General features: G+C 31.5%; 1 protein-coding gene across 2 annotated transcripts in view; it reads left to right on the forward strand.

Annotated features, from left to right (window-relative positions):
• Window positions 1–20,054, forward strand: part of LOC126736988 (rho GTPase-activating protein 20-like) — a 200,992-nt gene that overhangs the window by 151,603 nt on the left and 29,335 nt on the right. For both annotated transcript variants that reach the window (XM_050441645.1, XM_050441646.1), the window contains one exon: window positions 15,605–15,760. In XM_050441645.1, the coding sequence (XP_050297602.1) occupies window positions 15,605–15,760 (156 nt within the window). The remainder of the gene's footprint in view (window positions 1–15,604; window positions 15,761–20,054) is intronic.

A 20,054-nucleotide genomic window follows, 5' to 3' on the forward strand; every position in this document is an offset into this window, starting at 1 on the left:
AATAAATCTAGAATTCCTGCAATTCATAATTGGCATGAAATTAGCAATAAATGAATGCGACTTAGTCGTTGACTGAAAACCATATTTTAAAATTCCCATTTTGGCCATTTAGATTCAGATTCATTCATTCTATTTCAGATTCAAAAACTGTAGACAAAATTACAAAAAGAAATAAACTTCAGGGCAATTGGTGAAGTGGAATTTAAAAAATGACAAGTAACTATCTTTTTGGCCCTTTTAAGCTTAGAAATTTACTCGTTTTTGTAAAATGTTTGTGGTAGACAATACTGCGTAAGAAATTAAATATCCAAGGAAATTCAGCTCGTGTAACTGGAAAATAAAATCCAGTACAAACCCAAAAAATCTGCCTGGAATAAAATATTTATTTCAAAAATTTGGAATATCAAGAATCTTCTTACAAAAACGTTATTCCGTGCTTATTCCAGGATATTAAAATTCTTTTTTTTTAATGTAACTTCATGGAAAATAAAATTTCCTTAGCAGAACTTTCTAAAAATTGGAAGGAGATATTTATTTCTACTACTCTTGTTAAAACTGTGGAAAAATTTAAAATTTCCTCATTTCAGAGCAATATTGTGTAGTTTTTTCCAGGATTAAAAAAAGATGATTTAATTTTCTGTTTTTTTCAGGATGTTGACAACATTTAAAGGAAAAATATATTTTAAAGTAAAAAAACTTGAATTTCAATTTTCTGGAATGTATCTATCTTCTTTAAAATAAAACTTGGAAAACGGTGACTTCCACTGTCTGGAATAAAAAATTTACGTTAAAAACCTGAAAGATTAAATCGTTTGTAATTTTGAGTTTCAAAAAGCAAAAGAATAGCAAGAAATGAGGTGTCACTTGATTCTTCTCGATTGTCTATTGTAACGTAGACTAATTTATTCTGAATTTCAATAAAGGTTTCCTGGGAAATAAAACTAGAATTCCTGCAATCAATTTTTGGACTAAAATTATCCCTTGATTGAAAATCAAATTTTAAAAAAATCCCCATTTTGGTCATTTTGTGCCTACGTGATCTCAACTGCCTGGAATAAAATATTTATTTCAAAAATCTGGAATATAAAGAATCTTCTTTATTTCACGATATTGAAGCCATTATTTAAATGAAAAATGTAACTTCATGGGAAATGAAGTATTCTTAGTAGAACTTCCTGAAAAAAACAAAAACCGGTCATCTAACTGCCTGGAATAAAATATTTATTCCACAAATCTGGAGTATCGAGATTTTCTTACCAGAACACTGCTGTCCAAAGCATAAAAACGCTTAACTGGCATTTTTGTCAAAATTCAGTTTTTTACATCAATGGATTCGGTATGGAATTCTACATGTCACTATTCTTTTCATTTTACAAAAACAAATATTGTTTGTGAATAATACGGATGCAAAGTTTACTATGCATAAGAGAATCAATACAAAACGACATAGTAAAACTTGATTTTCTCGGATTTAACTTAAATGCCGTTAACCACTTTTATACTTCGTAGAACGTTCCTCCTTCTTTATTCAACTGCCTGGAATAAAATATTTATCTTAAACACCCTGAAAATAGTTAAAATTTCATTCATTTCATCATTCACAATTCATGATGAAACGCTCTTTGTATGTAGTAGCCTTAACTGCGTAAGAAAAGGAACTTTTCCAGACAATCCAGGTCCTAACTCAGACATAAAAGGAGGGATAAACCCAAAAAAAATGAGGTGATTTCTTTTCAATTTATATGAACATCTCAGACCCAAGTAGGTACCAAGTAGAATTGACTGTTAATCGACGACGGCGCCACCAGCGGCTTAGGTTTGCCGGGAAATTTAAACTTGTTTTGCCGTGATTGGGTTAATATTGAATTTATGGAAGAGTTTGAGTCCATTTTAAGCCCTTCTTCTAATTTTTTTTATAATTAAGAAATTTTCTATATAATAGAAAGTATTTATGTACTTTGTATTTATATTATGCACTTACTTTTTACTTTTAACCTACTTTCTTGCTAATTAGGTGTCACTCGACTAATTTATTCTTTAGAGTTTTATTAAGAGTTTGTTGGGGAAATAAATCTAGAATTTCTGCAATCAATTTTTGCTCTAAAATTGGCAAGAAATGGATGGGACTTAGCCCTTGATTAAAAAACAAAGTTTAAACATACATTTTTTTTAAAAATCCCCATTTTATGTCCGAGTGATCTCAACTGCCTGGAATAAAATATTTATTTCAAAAATCTGGAAAATCAAGAATTCTTTATTTCACGATATTGAAGCCATTATTTAAAAGAAAAATGTAACTTCATGAGAAATGAAGTATTCTTAGTAGAACTTAGTTTTTTACATCGATGGATTCGGTATTCTGGTCTCTGATTCAGTCACTTACACCAGAAGGCGATAGTAGCATGAATTTTTTGACTGTTAGTCGACGACGGCGCCACCAGCAGCTTATGTTTGCCGGGAAATTTGAACTTGTTTTGCTGTGATTAGGTGTTTTTGTGAAATAAATCTAGAATTCCTGCAATCAATGTCTGGAATTAAATTAGCAATAAATGAATGCGACTTAGTCATTGACTGAAACCCAAATTTTAAAATTCCCATTTTGGCCATTCAAATTCAGATTCATTTATTCTATTTCGGATTCAAAAAATGTAGACAAAATTACAAAAAGAAATAAACTTCAGGGCAATTGGTGAAGTGGAATTTAAAAAAATTACAAGTAACTATCTTTTTGGCCCTTTTTAGCCTAGAAATTTACTCGTTTTTGTAAAATGTTTGTGGTAGACAATACTGCGTAAGAAATTAAATATCCAAGGCAATTCAGCTTGTGTAACTGGAAAATAAAATCCAGTACAAACCCAAAAAATCGACGATATTGTACATCTGAGTCCCTAGAATCGATAAAAAATGATGCACTCAATCTACATAGTAATCATAAGTTAACGGTATGCCCAAGTGTAACTTTATCGTTAAAATGAGATTTAAATGAGTTATGTGGTGACGGTATGGCCCACAATCCCACATAAAATACCCGGTATTAAAATAACGAGGGAACCGATCGCTGGTCGTCTTTTATTTAATCTCTCGCTCGCCCATCGGGACAATAAAAATTCCATAAAAATTTGGGTTATAGGCGCATTCCGACACTCTCTAAAGACCTTCTGAATAGAGAAGGACCAAATATAGCTGTCGTCTGCATATGACATTGCAGTTTATTTAAACAGGTAAAGCTAAAGAATCAATAAGGGTTTTTGGCGACAGGTTGTGGCACGTGCCCACCCCGTCTAGACTCAACTTATTTACAACTGAAAAAAGAGTCTAGACAAGAAGAAATTACAAGAGAGATAACAGATTTGTTTGCTCAGTACGTCCGACAAGTATATCCTAAAACCTTTAAAGATTTATGGCTAAGAATGAGTCATGTTCGGTGGCAATAGTGAGAGATGATAAGGATGGTATTGTGGTAGCAGTATAGTGATTTGTTTTATCAATTTTTTGGGCCTAATTGGCTTTTTTCTCTATTTAAATTAGCTGAGTCATAATTATAATTGATAAGGGACGATTGTCGTCACCATATTAAAATAATTTTTTTTGAAATACAGGGTGATTTACTGTCGAGTATTGGAATGTATGGGAAAATAGGTGTTAGTTGGAGCGAACATTGTAAGTTTTGAAGAGCTGGAGTGTCTGGAAGAATTTGGCAAAGAAACCTAGTTTGACTGCCTGGAAAACAATACAAGAGTTAGTACAGGAAAACATAAAAGAATTATTTTGCCTAGAAAATTGAAAATTGTCTTAAGTTCCAGGGACACATAGAAAATTGCGTTAACAGATAAAAGATTGTAGATTTTATAAAAAAAAGTTGTATATTTTCTTCTTGCACCCACTTTCAACTAATATTCGAGAGTAAAAAATGGATCATACCATTCAAAAAATTGTACTTTTTTAAACGTCCAAAAATCCACAGTCTTTACCTGAAAAATCCCTTTTTGTTCACTCGTCTTAAACGCACACACCCAGTATATTCCACTAAAATTTTCATTCAATCCCTTAATTTGTTGACCCACGTATAATTATCTAATATATTTAATAAGCCCTTTATCAGCATCTTTGAAAATTCTTCTTATCTCAAGTAAACCCAACATTATTTTCGAATTATTTTATTTTATATAATATATAAAATGCATTTCGAGTGCCAGTTAGTTTCAGTCGATATTTGAAATCGATCGGGTGTATTTAATTATAAACTGGTTTTTTTTTCGATCTAATCGGTTAATAATTGGGACTTTAATGGGTATAAAGTGTTGGACCGTTGGCCGTACGCCTACCTCGTATACGTTAATTCACGTTCAAAGGCAAAAGGTATGTTTATATAGAAATTGATGGAATATTTTAGAGAAATGGTTAGTATAGGAATTGTAGATCTCGATGCGCCCTACAAATATGGCTTATACTAATTTTTTGTAGAACCAGTAGTTTTTGAGATACAGCTTCTAGAAAAATTAAATTCTAAATATCTCGAGTTTTCTTGATTTTAGGGGTTACATGGTTATTATAGGAATTGTAGATCTCATTAAGCTCTATAAAAATGGTTATTATCAATTTTTTTGTAGAGCCAGTAGTTTTTGAGGTACAGCTTCTAGAAAAATTAAATTTGAAATATCTCGAGTTCTGTTAATTTTACGGGCTACATGGATATTATAGAAATTGTAGACCTAATTGAGCCCTACAAAAATAGTTACTATCAATTTTTTTATAGAGGCAATACTTCTTGAGATACAGCGTCTAGAAAAATTAAACTCGAAGTATCTCGAGTTCTGTTGATTTTAGGGGTTACATGGTTATTACAGAAGTTATAGCTCTCATTGCGCTCTATAAAAACAGTTACTATCAAATTTTTTGTAGAGTCAGTAGTTTTTGAGATACAGCTTCTGGAAAAATTAAATTTGAAATATCTAGAATTCTGTTAATTTTAGGGCTTACATACTTTTTACAAAAATTATAGACCTCATTGAGCTCTACAAAAATAGTTTTTGTGTAGAGCCAGTAATAATTTTTGTGTAGAGCCAGTAATTATTGAGATACAGCTTCTGGAAACATTTAATTATAAATATCTGGAGTTTTATTGATTTTAGGGGTTACATGGATATTTGAAGAATCGTAGATCTAAGTGAGCTCTACAAAAATAGTTACTATCAATTTTTTTGTAGAGGCTGTACTTTTTGAGATACAGCTTCTGGAAAAATTAAATTCTAAATATCTCCAGTTCTATTGCATTTAAGGGTTATATGGTTATTACAGAAATTGTAGATCTCATTGAGTTCTACAAAAACGCTTACTATTAAATTTTTTGTAGAGCCAGTAGTTTTTGAGGTACAGCTTCTAGAAAAATTAAATTTGAAATATCTCGAGTTCTGTTAATTTTACGGGCTACATGGACATTATAGAAATTGTAGACCTAATTGAGCCCTACAAAAATAGTTACTATCAATTTTTTTATAGAGGCAATACTTCTTAAGATACAGCGTCTAGAAAAATTAAACTCAAAGTATCTCGAGTTCTGTTGATTTTAGGGGTTACATGATAATTACAGAAGTTATAGCTCCCATTGCGCTCTACAAAAACAGTTACTATCAAATTTTTTGTAGAGCCAGTACTTTTTGAGATACAGCTTCTGGAAAAATTTAACCATAAATATCTCGAGTTCTGTTGATTTTAGGGACTACAAGGTTATTACGAAAGTTGTAGATCTTGATCGATTCTACAAAAATGATTTTTAGTATTCTTTACGTAAAAAGTGCGGTTTTCCAGATAAAGCCGTATACAGAATCTTGTAAGTCAATAACAAATAATCTAGTGCCTATAATAAAATAATACAAACGATAACCGATCTAACACTAATTGGTTAAAACATAACCGATCAAATAGAAAGTGACTCGGGGAAACTTATGCATATTTAAATAGATTACATAAGAACGGTGAAAGGATGACAAATAGGGTTCAATAGATCGACCATTTTTTTTCTTAAAATTTTTTATAGTTCTATTTAAAAGATTGAAGGTCATCCGTCATAATCGGGAAAAATTCGTGTGTGTATCTACATATAGAAGCAACATTGACAAATGCGCTTTTTAAATTTGAATAACGCGCCTTGCGTAAGTCTTACTTATGTGGCGTGTAATTGATACACGAAAGATTAATTGGATTATGGTAATCCGTCTTAAGGAAGAACCCACCTGTCAGATTTTGAATTTCGGTTATAAATTATTAAAATTACTGAGAGGAGAATGACTCTTCAGCCTGTAAATGATGTTTGAGGATTTTTTTTTACAACCAGTCATTTGTTGTATCCTCCAAGTTTTTGTACGTTTTCCTTGCATTCAAAATTTATTCGAAGAAATCTAAAAATAATCGATAAAGTAGGAAAAAGTTTGAATGCCAGAAAAATAGCAAAAAAAACTAGAAAAAGGAACAATTTACTTAAATTCCTGAAAATGCATGAATTATTCAAATGCCAATGAAATTAAACAAAATTACTTTAGATTGCTGCACTACTAGTTCAAAAACGGAAACATTCAAATTTTTGGAAGAAAATTGAAGTTTCTTCACAGGAGTCCAGAGTTCCAGGGAGTCCCATTTAATTAATCTACATATAGTGTTTTTAAGACATTTGAACTGGTTTATTTCAGCATGAATTTCCAGTGATTTCTCTGCTTTCGAATTTTTCCGCTTGTTCAGACAATATTTAATTTTCCGAAAATTTTCCGAAATTCCTGGAAATTAAAAGTTACTTTGGATTTCTGATTTCTTACTTTGAAATAGTCCTGAGACAGAAACACATAATTCATGGAATGAATTTGATCCCTTGGAAAAGTGCACCAAAGCAAATATGGTTGAATATCCGAATGATTATTATTATTAGAATAATTTTACTGAATTATAAAATATTCCTGAATATAATGGATATATTGGAATCTTCAGCTCCTAGGCCTAAATCATTTCAACAACAGTTGAAGATATGTAGGTATTTAGTAATTAGAATCCCGAAATCTAATAATAAATACGGTGTTAATAGCGTAGGTCTTTTGGTTTTTATGCAACTATATTTTTATTATGATTGTCAAATTTTCCGAACAAAAATACATCGATTGGCTAAAATGCGTTTCGTAGAACATACGGTGAAAGTCAAAAAATATGCAATTTTTTGCCCTTAGATGCCTTGTATTTTAAAAAATGGGTAAAATGGACAAACTACTTCAAATTTCAAAAAAGTTTCTGGAAAAATTAAAAAAGAAAAATGCCGAACGTCAGGAAAGCAGGAAACGTTGAAATTCCTGGAAAAAAGTTGATGTTTTATTTGAAATTTGTCCGGGTTCTTTCATGTTTTCCAGGCATTTCATTTTAATTAATTCACATATACAGTGTTTTCAAGGTATTGGAACTACGTCATTTTTCCATGGATTTCGAGTGATTTTTCTGTAATTTCCCTAAATTCGAAATCTGGTGTCCTTTGTTCAGACAATTAAAATGAATTTTTTTGTATGTCAGGAAGAATAGAAAAAAAATGAAATGCCAAGATAACAAATTTATATGTTTATATAATAAGTATTCTAATAGAGATCTCTTTATATTTGCCAAATGCAATGCCCCTTTTCTTCAATAATAAACTATATTCATAATAAAGACTTTGTCTCAATAAACCAAACAGTAAGCTTCTATTAATAATAATCGATTTTTAAATTACATGCATTGTATTTTTGCATTAAAATTTATTTATAGTTTTATCAATTTTTTGGGTTTGGCAACACACGATTGGATATTATGAACGAAAAACGTTGAATTTTCAAAACAAGGTCTTACTGGGAAAATGTTTGGGGGTGGGTGGGTGGTGGGTAAAGGATATCTTGAAAAAGAATGTTTTTGTAGAAAATATATATTCAATTTAAATTAATTTAATAACATTGTTTATTTAAATTTGATATAATTTTATACATAAGTATTTAGTATAAAAACAGTGTTGTTATATTAAATAATATGGACGAAAAACAGTGATTTTTCAGAAGAATTTCAACAAACATTTGAGGTGTAGTAATCGAGTTTAAAAACTAGATATGTAATAGTGCTCAAAAAGCAGATATTACAATACAATTCATTTTATGAATTCTTTCATAGTCTTCAGTGTACAACAATCAATGCCGGTTTGTTTTGTCTGACCATGAGGCAATAGTGGGATTAGTAAAGCTTAATAGTGCAGCTAATATGAGAATAAGTTTGGACGCGATAGACTTTATACTAGAGCTAATTTCCGCAAATTCTCTTTGCTTTGCAATATGTCAAGTTGGAATAATGTATTGATTACTGTTAACCCATTGCATAGCTTTCATCAAATAGTATTAAACAATTTTAACACTGCTTTTCCTGTTGTCAATATTAGAAAACGAAATAGAAAACCTTGGTATACTAAGGGTTTACGAGTATCTGGAAAAATATGCGCTCCCTTTTTTACATTAGGAAATACGCTATGAACAATGCAACGTTTTTAAATTATTATAACAGATACCGCAAGATTTACAGAAACTCAATCAAAATGGCTAAGTGGACCTACTTTCAAAGGAGGATAAATAATTCCTCCAACAAAGCAAAAGAGTCTTGGAAGATTTTAAATGAGCTAAGGGGCAAAAATAATGTCTTGGTTATTCCAAGTACCTTAGATTCCAATGTCTTCAATTCCTTCTACTTTGATATTGCTAGCTATACTGCAGCCAATCTCTCACAAAAAATAGATCCCAGGAGCTATCTCAGCAATGTGGTAGTAGCCGAATCTTTCTTTTTTGCCCCCACAAGTGTAGAAGAGCTTAAACAGTTAATGGTTAATATTAAGAATAAGAGTTTATCAGGTTGGGATGGACTTTCTCTTAAAATATTTTCTGCTTTACCTCTTGTTGCTTTGCAAGTATTGGCCGAGTCAATTAACTTTTCATTTATGTCTGGAGTTTTCCCAGAGTGCTTAAAAAGAGCAATGATTGTTCCTCTTTACAAGGGTGGCGATCGCGACTGTCCTAACTTTAGACCTATAGCGTTATTGCCTACTTTAGCCAAGATAGTGGAACGGCTCGTTAAGGTGAGGATGGTTTCATTTTTAAATAGGTTTGGCCTATTGAGTATTCAGCAGTTTGGCTTTCGTGAGTCTGTGAGCACAAATGATTCTATCTTTAGCTTTCTCGAGCACCTGTACAACCGACTGAATGTTGGTGAAGTTGCAGCAGCGGTATTCTGTGACTTGTCCAAGGCATTTGACTGCGTGAGTCACAGAGTGCTGCTGATGAAACTGGAACTCTATGGTTTCAGAGGAACTGCCCTTGAGTGGTTCCGTTCCTACTTATCAAATCGTGTCCAGGCTGTCAAATTTAATGGTGGTATCTCTAAGGAACTTAATATAAATGTGGGTGTTCGGCAAGGATCAGTACTTGTTCCTTTACTTTTTCTCATTTATGTGAACGATCTGCCACAACTGCAGGTAACTGGCAAATTTACATTGTTTGTCGATGATACCACCATCCTCTGGCAAGACTCTGATGTTTCTCAAATGGAGGCCAATATACGTGCAGATTTGTTAAAAATAAAAGACTGGTGTGATGCAAATTTTTTGACATTTAATGTTTCCAAAACAAATATCCTTAATTTTAAATGTAATACAAATGATATATGTTTAAATAATGAAGCCATCACCATGCCACCATTCAGTAAGTTTTTAGGTCTTTCCATAGACAAGTTCCTTAAATATGAAGACCATATTGTGAATGTATGTAGAAAAGTCTCATCAGGCTGCTACGCCCTAAGGGTTATTGCCACCAGTCTTAATTTCTCCATCGCCAGATCTGCATACTTCGCGATTATCGAGTCGCACCTTCGATATGGAATTTGCTTTTGGGGTTCATGTTCAAATTCACTTTTTAGTTCAGTGTTTGTACTCCAGAAAAGGGCCATTAGATATTTATGTGGGGTCTAGGTAATTTCAGCAAAAGATTGTCAGTCTTCTCAACGTTTCGTTGAAATTCCAATTTCTTTTCAACTGCCTGGACGATTTAAACTAATGATTCATTCAAGGCAGTTGAGATTATTTCATCAAAATATCTTCAATCTTTTCAAGATTTCGTCGAAATTCCAACTTTCTCGATGAACGAAATTAACTATTTCTTCCAGGTAGTTGAGGTAATGTCATCAAAAGATTTACAGGCTTTTGGGTATTCAAGATTTCGTTGAAATTCCATTTTCTTTTTCAACTGCCTGTACGAATTAAATTAACGATTCCTTCGAGGCAGTTGAGATCATTTCATCAGAAGGCCTTCAGAATCCTCTTGAAATTTTGTTGAAATCTTATCTTTCAACCGCCTAGAATAAAATTGACACTTGCTTCAAAAGTCTGGAAAACGTAAGAAATTCCTTGAAGAAACAAATTATTATTTCAGCTGCTTTTAAGGAAGCAATTTGAAGACTAATGAAACATGTGAAAAAACACTCTTTCTGAGTAGAGCACAACATCAATGATAAAACGCAGTCATTTTATTGGATAATATGGACGAAAAACAGTGATTTTTCAGAAGAATATATATTTAGCGATAATAATGTGATGTGTTGCTTACGCTATTACCAAACTACTGTCGTCTCATAAAGTCACAAACATAACAAGAGATCCGTTATATATTTTTTTGAATTTTTTCTACTTAAATTTGGAGGAAGTTTCATTGTAAATAATTGTTAATAATATTTACAATTATTGTTGTTATTATAAAGCTATTGACTATTAACTAATTAAATACGACGTTTTAAAGGCATTTGAACTGTTTAATTTCTTCATGAATTTCGAGTGATTTTTTTGCACTCAAAATCTGTTCCAGTCAATTGAATTTTTTTTTTATCTCTTCCAGGCAATCAGCCTTCAAACTGAATATGAAAAAAACCTTTTTTCTTATTCCAGGCACAAATAAACGAATAATCAAACAAAGACAAACGTATGGCTAAAACAATATTTTAGAGAGAAACAAGTATACGTTCAACTTAAGGTTATGTTCAGGATTACAGTAAAAAATTAAATATCCAGGTCGGTATTTTAAAAACAAACCAAAATTGAGGATGCAAGCAAGCCTTAAGAACAAACGTCGAGTTTCATTATGACATCATCGGTATTTTAGACCTGTCAGTTGTCATGGAATCTAATTAAAAAGACAGATAAATCAAAATTCTTTGAAAAAAGCAGTAATTTTAAATAGAACAGCTAAAATTGTACAATCAAAGGTTAGAGAATCTTTTGATGGGAAGGATATGGTTTTAGTACAAATTGTTTAATGTACAAGTTTCTTTAAACATTCTTGCTAGGTATGTACTGTCCATGGTAATACGTTTAAAATTGTTCAAAGAAAGAGTGATGTAATTCCTATAATTGTTTTTGAGATTTAAATGTGAAAAGTATGTCTTTATAGTATGAGGAAAAGAAAAAAAAAGGAAATTTCCTTCAAATGCCTGGAATAGGGAAAAATTATTCCAATTAGAAGAAAGAATCTTCATGTGTGTGACATGAACGATCACTGAAAAGGAAATTTCTTCTAAATCAATCTTCCATCTTTCTCTATCACAGGATTTTCTTCATATGTCCATCCTTGTTCAGCACATTGTCTTAAGGCAAACGACTCAAAAAAATATGCAAAATTAATTCGACTCGAGGCCGAAATACTATATAATACCCCCATCACAAAATGTCCTGAAAAAAAAGAAATTAATATCCTTTCACGGGGTTTTCGAAAGTCACCGGTCCGTGAAATCTAAGAGAAAGAGGGGCCTTTTTAAATTAATTTATTTTCGGTCCTCAGGGTTTTTTTCGGTTTTTTTAAACCAAAAAAATAAAACAAAATTGAATGAATTCTCGGTATAACCAACCGGGGCCGCTCTGGTCGTCTCGTCTCTTCGCTACATTTTATTGAATAAACGCCCGGAATGTTAAGGAGAGGCACCGGCATAAATACAACTTGCGAAATGAGAAATATGACCATCATAGAAAATAACGTCTGTAATACTTTATCTTGATAATATCTCGAAATATTTCCAGTTTTATTATTGCTTGGTTAACATGTTAAGTATTAAACCTATTCGTGAAGGTATGCGGTATGCATAAAGTCGAGTAAATTGGGCCGAATTGTTCTGATAAATTCGCGCCAAAACAATGACGCATTCCGGAGATATTAGGCAGGATTAGAAAACCAACGAGTTTTTTTGGTAGATTGTTTTCTTTTTGTACTACATTGCTCTGGCTATAAATAAGTCTCATTTAAACAGTAACAATTCCTATGCAATTTTTTACTCTAGAAAAATACTTTATGGCTTTTTATATCAGAGAATCATTAGTTTTGCAAGCAAATTATATATTCCAGAAAAAAAAAATTGGTTTGTCCAGGAATCGAACTTACGCCCCATGCTACAACTTCAAAGGTGACTGAATGGTAGTGGAATGCGTTTGAGGAGTGGGTTGCCCGGGTTCGATCCCTGGCAAGAAGTACATTTTTTATTTATTTTTTCCATCTAATATTTTTTTTGCTGCAAGTTTAATGTCAAATATAGTAAAAGTTACTAAAATTTTATTTTTTTTCTCATACTTTTGACCAATTTTTTGCCTAAAAAACAATATTTCATAGCTCTTTAGTCAAAATAGTTATTAGTTTTGTGAACAAAATACATAAAACCAAAAAAATTAAATAAAAAAAATTGGTTTGTCCAGGAATCGAACTTACGCCACTTGCTACAACTTCAAAGGTGACTGAATGGTAGTGGAATGCGTTTGAGGAGTGGGTTGCCCGGGTTCGATCCCTGGCAAGAAGTAAACTTTTTTATTTATTTTTTCCATTTACTAATTTTTTTGCTGCAAGTTTAATATCAAATATAGTAAAAGTTATTAAGCGTTTATTTTTTTCTCATAGTTTTGACCAATTTTTTGCTTAAAAAACAATATTTCGTAGCTCTTTAGTCAAAATAGTCATTAGTTATGTGAACAAAATACATAAAACCAGAAAAATTAAATAAAAAAAATTGGTTTGTCCAGGAATCGAACTTAAGCCACTCGCTGCAGCTTCAAAGGTGACTGAATGGTAGTGAAATGCGTTTAAGGAGTGGGTTGCCCGGGTTCGATCCCTGGCAAGAAGTGAACTTTTTTATTAATTTTTTCCATCTAATAATTTTTTTGCTGCAAGTTTAATATCAAATATAGTAAAAGTTATTAAAATTTTATTTTTTTTCTCATAGTTTTGACCAATTTTTTGCTTAAAAAACAATATTTCGTAGCTCTTTAGTCAAAATAGTCATTAGTTATGTGAACAAAATACATAAAACCAGAAAAATTAAATAAAAAAAATTGGTTTGTCCAGGAATCGAACTTACGCCACTCGCTACAACTTCAAAGGTGACTGACTGGTAGTGAAATGCGTTTGAGGAGTGGGTTGCCCGGGTTCGATCTCTGGCAAGAAGTGAATTTTTTTATTCATTTTTTCCATCTAATAATTTTTTTGCTGCAACTTTAATATCAAATATAGTAAAAGTTACAAAATTTTTTTTTCTCATATTTTTGACCAATTTTTTGCTTAAAAAACAATATTTCGTAGCTCTTTAGTCAAAATAGTTATTAGTTTTTTGAACAAAATACATAAAACCAGAAAAAAAAAAAGTTGGTTTTTCCGGGGTTTGAACTTACGCCACTCGCTTTACGACTCTGCAAGAGTGACTGAAGGTATAATGGATGCGTGTAAGGAGTGCCCGGGTTCGATCCCTGGCAAGAAGTAAACTTTTTTATTAATTTTTTCCATCTAATAATTTTTTTGCTGCGAGTTTAATGTCAAATATAGTAAAAGTTAATAAAATTTTATTTTTTTTCTCATAATTTTGACCAATTTTTTGCTTAAAAAACAATATTTCGTAGCTCTTTAGTCAAAATAGTTATTAGTTTTATAAACAAAATACATAAAATCCATAAAAAAATAAAAAAATTCATGGTTTCACCAGGGTTTGAACTTGCACCACTCCCTCTACAACTCTGCAAGGGTATGGAATGCATTTGGAGAGCGGGTGGCGTGGGTTCAATTCCTAGCAGGAACCAAATTTTTTTTATTAATTTTTCTCCTCTAAATTTTTTTTTGCAAATTTAATGTCAAATACAGTAAAAATTACTAATATTTTATTGTTTTTCTCATAATTTTGATCAATTATTTGCATTAAAAGTAATATTTTATGTCTTTTTAATCAAAATAATCGTTAGTTTTGTAAGAAACATACAAAAAAAAAATTGGTTTCTCCAGACTTGACGTTTGATGGAAACCGTTGATGACGTTTTTTATTTATTTATTTTTGTTTTAACTAAAAAAAAATCAAAAAAACTAATTTATTTAAAAAAAACACTCTGAAAACATTTCTTTAAATATTTCAAATTTTCCTGATATAAGGAAAAATATCTCAAATTCCAGGAGCGCATAATGAATATAAATTGACTGCCTGGAATAATCACGATATTTCCCAAGTCCAGAAAAAATGATTTTAATCTCCTGGAAAAATACAAAAATTACTTCCCAATGCCTGGACAAAAAAAATTAATTAAAAATTACCCAGGAACCAACGCACCATCCTAATTCCTTAAAAAGGGAAAAAACACTTCATATTCCAGGGACTCGGTGTTCCTGGAATTGGGAAATCCCTTACTAGAAGACATTCAATGCCTGGAAATTGACCCCAAATTCATGGAAAGCATCAAAATCCCTTAATCTGTCCCTGGAAGAGATGCATGAATTCCTGAAAAAAAAACAAATAATTATATATTCTTCTTCCAGGCATTTAAGTATTTCCCTTTTTATTTCGTCATATCAGAGCTCTTATATGTTATGACTCTAATAAGGCAGTTCAGATGCTATCATTATCCGAAAACAAACAACAATTTATTTGTCAAAAAAAGCGATAATAATTCTTGCACATCGCGCATAAGAAACAAAAACGTCATGGCGTAATGTCGATTTTCTTATCTCAAATAAAACAAAATCGCCCGACATTTTCTTTGATGTTTAACATTATTGTTTGCTCGGATATAAGTTTATCTATCAACCGACATTCAATGTTAACGATGCCTTAATTCTATTATTGAAGGTATCGGGGATTTTTCGAGAGGTGTTTGAACCGATTTGACCCGATAGTACGGACTCTTTCTGGGTCGGATCGGGCACGTATGCACCTGTCAAAGAGATTAGAATTCAAAAATGGCGCCCTTTTTAACACTAGTCACGTGTTTGTCCGCGGCCTTATAATTGGTCCGATAACCCCAATTTGCCTCTCTATTATTCACGTTAGACCATGTAATTACTTAGATTTGGTAACTATAAATTATTGTGGAAATTTTACATAATTAACGTCTGCAATAATGATATCTGAAATAAAAGTAAATAAGTGAAAGCGATATCCGATACGCTGAAAAAATGTAATTATTTGTATCACTGGAGCAGTATAATATGAGGACGTTCACTTTCATTTTCTATTACCGAAACAAATTTATAAAGAATTAAAAAAAAACATTTTCCAATTTCAGGCCGAACGTCTCGCAGAATATAGCAGATTCTTAGGCGGTTCCCAACCGAACCTCGATGGACGTCAAAAAGATCTCGATAGGATCCAGGACCTATTCCCTCAGGACTATTTGGGACTTCATATGGCCGAACCCTGTATGACTACACACCATACTTTGGTAAGTATTTTTTTTTAAATAAATGGGATGCTACTCTATCGCGTCTAATGGTCGAATGCAAATATGTTGAATTCCTGACGTTGACATTAATGACAGATAATGGTCGTTCAATATTTTTTTTAGGTTAGGTTAGGTTATGTTGCCTTGAAAATTATTTGGAAATAAAAGTGTGTTTTTTAATTAAAATTGGGATTGTCTGTATGTAAAGCGTGATATTTAATGTTACCAGCATTTGGGGGAACTTAAAACGCCAATGGAGATAATGGGATCTTATTGGATAAAGTGAGTACTTCCCTCGGGGTCATAATTTCACAAAACCCTAACATAAATTTAAATAATTTTTTTATTATTTTAATCAAAAGTTGATCCCGTTAAGCGTTCCCAGCTGTTAAATAAATCAGCTAATCGCAGCCGTTGATCTTTTAACCGCCTGACAAACCTGAAAGAATTTCTTCACATACTTTATATGTAAATGGTCATAGTTTAAATAAAACGTCGACGGATAAACGAGTATTTAAGACAAGTATATTTCTGTACTTTGTTTCCTATATACATATTGTTTGCCCATAATGAATTCCTGTGAGAGAAAAAAGCATATAAGGTAGAATTTGAATAGGTGTCTTTTTTCCACAATTATTTTAAAGTACAAGAGCTGTTCTTACGAATTCCTCGCTACTTGTTCCTCTGAATCAAGTAATTGTAAATTTCTGTTATTATTTACTCTTGAGGCATAACAACTAGAAGACAGCTTTGTTGAAAAAGCACTGATGTGTTCGTCAAATTTACATTTATCATCAATAATGAGACCTATGAATTTATCATTATTCGACTATGGTTTAAAGAGATGTGAGCTAGAGAACATTTGAAGTTTGACATACTTGTTTTGGATATGTTGAAGGATAGTTCATTACTATTACACAAAGTTCTTATCGAAAAGTCATGTCCTGTAGATTTCTCTTACTATCCGAAAGACTGCACATCATATTTATAGCCTGTAGAACAAAAGTTTAAAAAACACTCTGTGTATATGATGATATACATGAAACTGAACTGTCGAGACTCACATGTTTTCAATAAAAGTCAACACATTATTACAGGCTAGAGATATTGTCATTTGGACTCGATAGGTATTTACAATATATCATTATACCTAGCCAGTTTATATATTTATTAAATTGTAGAATATATGTATATCATGTACAAGTTTGTTAACAAAAGGGCAGAAAATTTTGGCATTTAAAAAACTTGATAAGGGATTTACACATCTGCAATTTAGTAGTAAAGTTATATTTAAAAGAAAAACTCATTCTATTAAACGCATTTTATAAACGTCTTTAAATAGTATTCAATATACCATTCTTAACCGTTTAACTTTTATGAAATAATAATTGTAAGGTTTCTTGTCCTCCTCGACAGAGTACAGAACTTCCAAGAAGAAGTCTCCTCTATGATTTATTTCTTGATCAGCTTCTAAAGGTAGAATTCCATTAATAATTCTAATCTTTATTATGTATTTCTTAGTTTAAAATAGAAATATTCTAAACCATAATTAGGATAAAAAAAAAATAAATGACCTCCACTTATTGTCGTTAAAAACGTAATAAATCTACTGTAAAGCCACATTTTAAAAGAATACAGTTATATTTAAAGCCTCCTTTCAAACCGTAAATTATACCCATTATCTTGGTGAAGATGCTTGGAAATTTCTCTATAAATACATAAAACTTCAATCTCGCTTTGGCTTATCTTATAAAAGCCAAAAAGGCAAGTTTGTCACGAAAAACCGGCCGGTAAAAGGTCGCGTTATTATAGGCCATAAAAAACATGTTGAAATCCGAAATTTCCCTTCCTAAAATTGACAAAGGTTCATTAAACTTAATAATCCTATTGGATGACCCACGAAGAGACTTTTAAATCTATAATACAATAATACTTCTTAGCATACGGTAATCGACCATTGAGATGCAAATCGGTAACCCGTGCCTGAAATGTTCGCAACATATAAATCCGTTAATTTATTCGGAAAATCTATCAAATAATTACCCGAATTACCATTAAACACGTTTCCTGCTGCGGTATACGTTATTCGCCGAGCCCATTGAATTTTAACGTCAAGTGAATGAACATTATTAGGTCACACTGATAAAAAAAATCTTAAAATACACACTAAATCATTGCTTATTTTAATGCCACAGCAACTACTTTTTGATTGCAACTCTTTCGATAAATTCTTCATTATTGTAAGCGTTTTACCTTTAGAGGCGGTCTTGGATCTCGTTCCCGAGTCAGGCTGAATTTTCAAGTAAAAACTTTGGATCATCTCTAATGCTATTGTTGCCTCCTTGGGAAAAATAAAAGTCATTATGAAGTATAGATCAAAAGGTACCTTAAAACTTTCGATAAAGGATATGTCTTCATATATTTCTAAAAAACTCATGTTCCCTTCCTTAAATTACACGATTTAATTAATTTACTTTCCTAATAATATAATAATACGTGTATTTAAAAATTAAGGGATAAAATACGATTTTTTCACCAAACCTAATTAATTAATTTAATTTTAGTGTATATTTTTATTAATTAGTTTACATTCTTTAAAAATTTTGGTATAGTTGAAAAAATGTCGTATGCTTCGTGTCTTATGTGTAAAGTTCTCTTTTTTTTACTTATGTGATTGTCGCATTCTTAAAAAAATACTCAATTTACACACTTGCCTAAATAATTAACATCGTATAATGTGATTACAGGTACGCAAGATGTAGCAATTTTGGTTCTGATGTGTAAAAAATATATATTTTTCATATAGCACTTCTTCTTCTTCTTCTTCTTCTTCTTCTTTAAGCACATGAAAAATATTAACGGATTTTTTATAGGCAGTTGAGTTACTACAGACTCAGCTCTTCTTGTCTTTCTCTTTCATGACCTCAACTGCCTGGACGAAATTAATAATTTTTCTTTTACAGGCGGTTCATTTATTTTGCTCCTCTTTGTGTTTTTTTAATTATAAGTCTCGTGAAGAAAATAATCTTTTTCTCCTTCTTTTTCTTAGAAAAAGCAGAAATGCGTTAATTCTTCTTTTTGATTTAATTTTTTCATTGATTTCCTTTTGACCACTTAACAAAAAAGGCGTAATTTAGTGCCTCACCAAAATATAAAATAATAAAAAAAATAAAAAAATTCGGAACAAATATTTTAAGAGCATATTGTTCGAGTTTAAATAAGACTTTTTTCCCTATAAACATGTGTGCTAAAATGCACCCCCTCAGAGCTATAGCCCGCGCAAATTGATTGAAGAAAATAGATTATTTTAAACACTGACTACAGTTATGCATCAAATCTTTTAAAAATTTGGAAGTCCCCATTGTTTAGGGCCCTCTTGACTTTTTTCATCCTAAAAATGCTGTAAACCCAATTTTAGAGAAGGATTCAAGAGACTTACCTTTATGATTGCCCATATATTTTTTTTTGGCCCTTATGTGTCCAGTAAGAAATTTGAAAATCCAGAACGTCATCTAATAAGCCAATAAACTTTTCGTTTTTTGTATATTTTCGATAAAATTAATTTGATTTGACAAAAATTAAAGCAGTTCAGCCCACTTCGTTTTTTCTAATTTGATAGTTTCATAATAATGCTCCCTAGTCGTTTATCAGCGATTTTCTCGGAAATGCTTAACTATATCGAAATAATGCAAGCGATGACTAACTAGACGGTGTTACTAGATTCTTAAATTTCTTATAAGCACCATAAGCTCTGCTGAAGCCTCCCCTAAAATTGGATTTACACAATTTTTGGGACGGAAAATAAAAAAACTACTTAAAAAACGGGGACATACAAATTTTCAGAAGAATTGATGCATAATTCTAGTTACGGTTCCAAATAACCGATTTTCATCAAGCAATTTGCACGGGCTGTAGCTCTCAGGAAAAGCATTTTAGGATACATGTTTATACGAATTTGCACTGAATTTTGTAACACCCTGTCTAATATTGGAACTACTTTTTCCCCAGTACTTAAGTAAAAATATAGCTGATTTACAAAAATAAATTTGGACAAATACTTTCCATAAAATTGAATGCACTCTTCGATTTTATTATTCTTGTCATAGTTAAGATCACATAACTTTTTTTGCACACCAAACTTCAGTAGGTATTTTTTCGGCTTTTTCTTCTAAACTTCGTTTAAGGCTATCCAAATCCGCTCCTATAATTTTCCTGCAATGCCACTTCATTCCGCATGTTTTGAGTCTTGGACGGACGGTAGAGATTCTTTCTACATTATGATCGTTATTAGATA

The sequence above is a fragment of the Anthonomus grandis genome, chromosome 6 (assembly GCF_022605725.1).
Source record: "Anthonomus grandis grandis chromosome 6, icAntGran1.3, whole genome shotgun sequence".
NCBI lineage: Eukaryota > Metazoa > Arthropoda > Insecta > Coleoptera > Curculionidae > Anthonomus > Anthonomus grandis.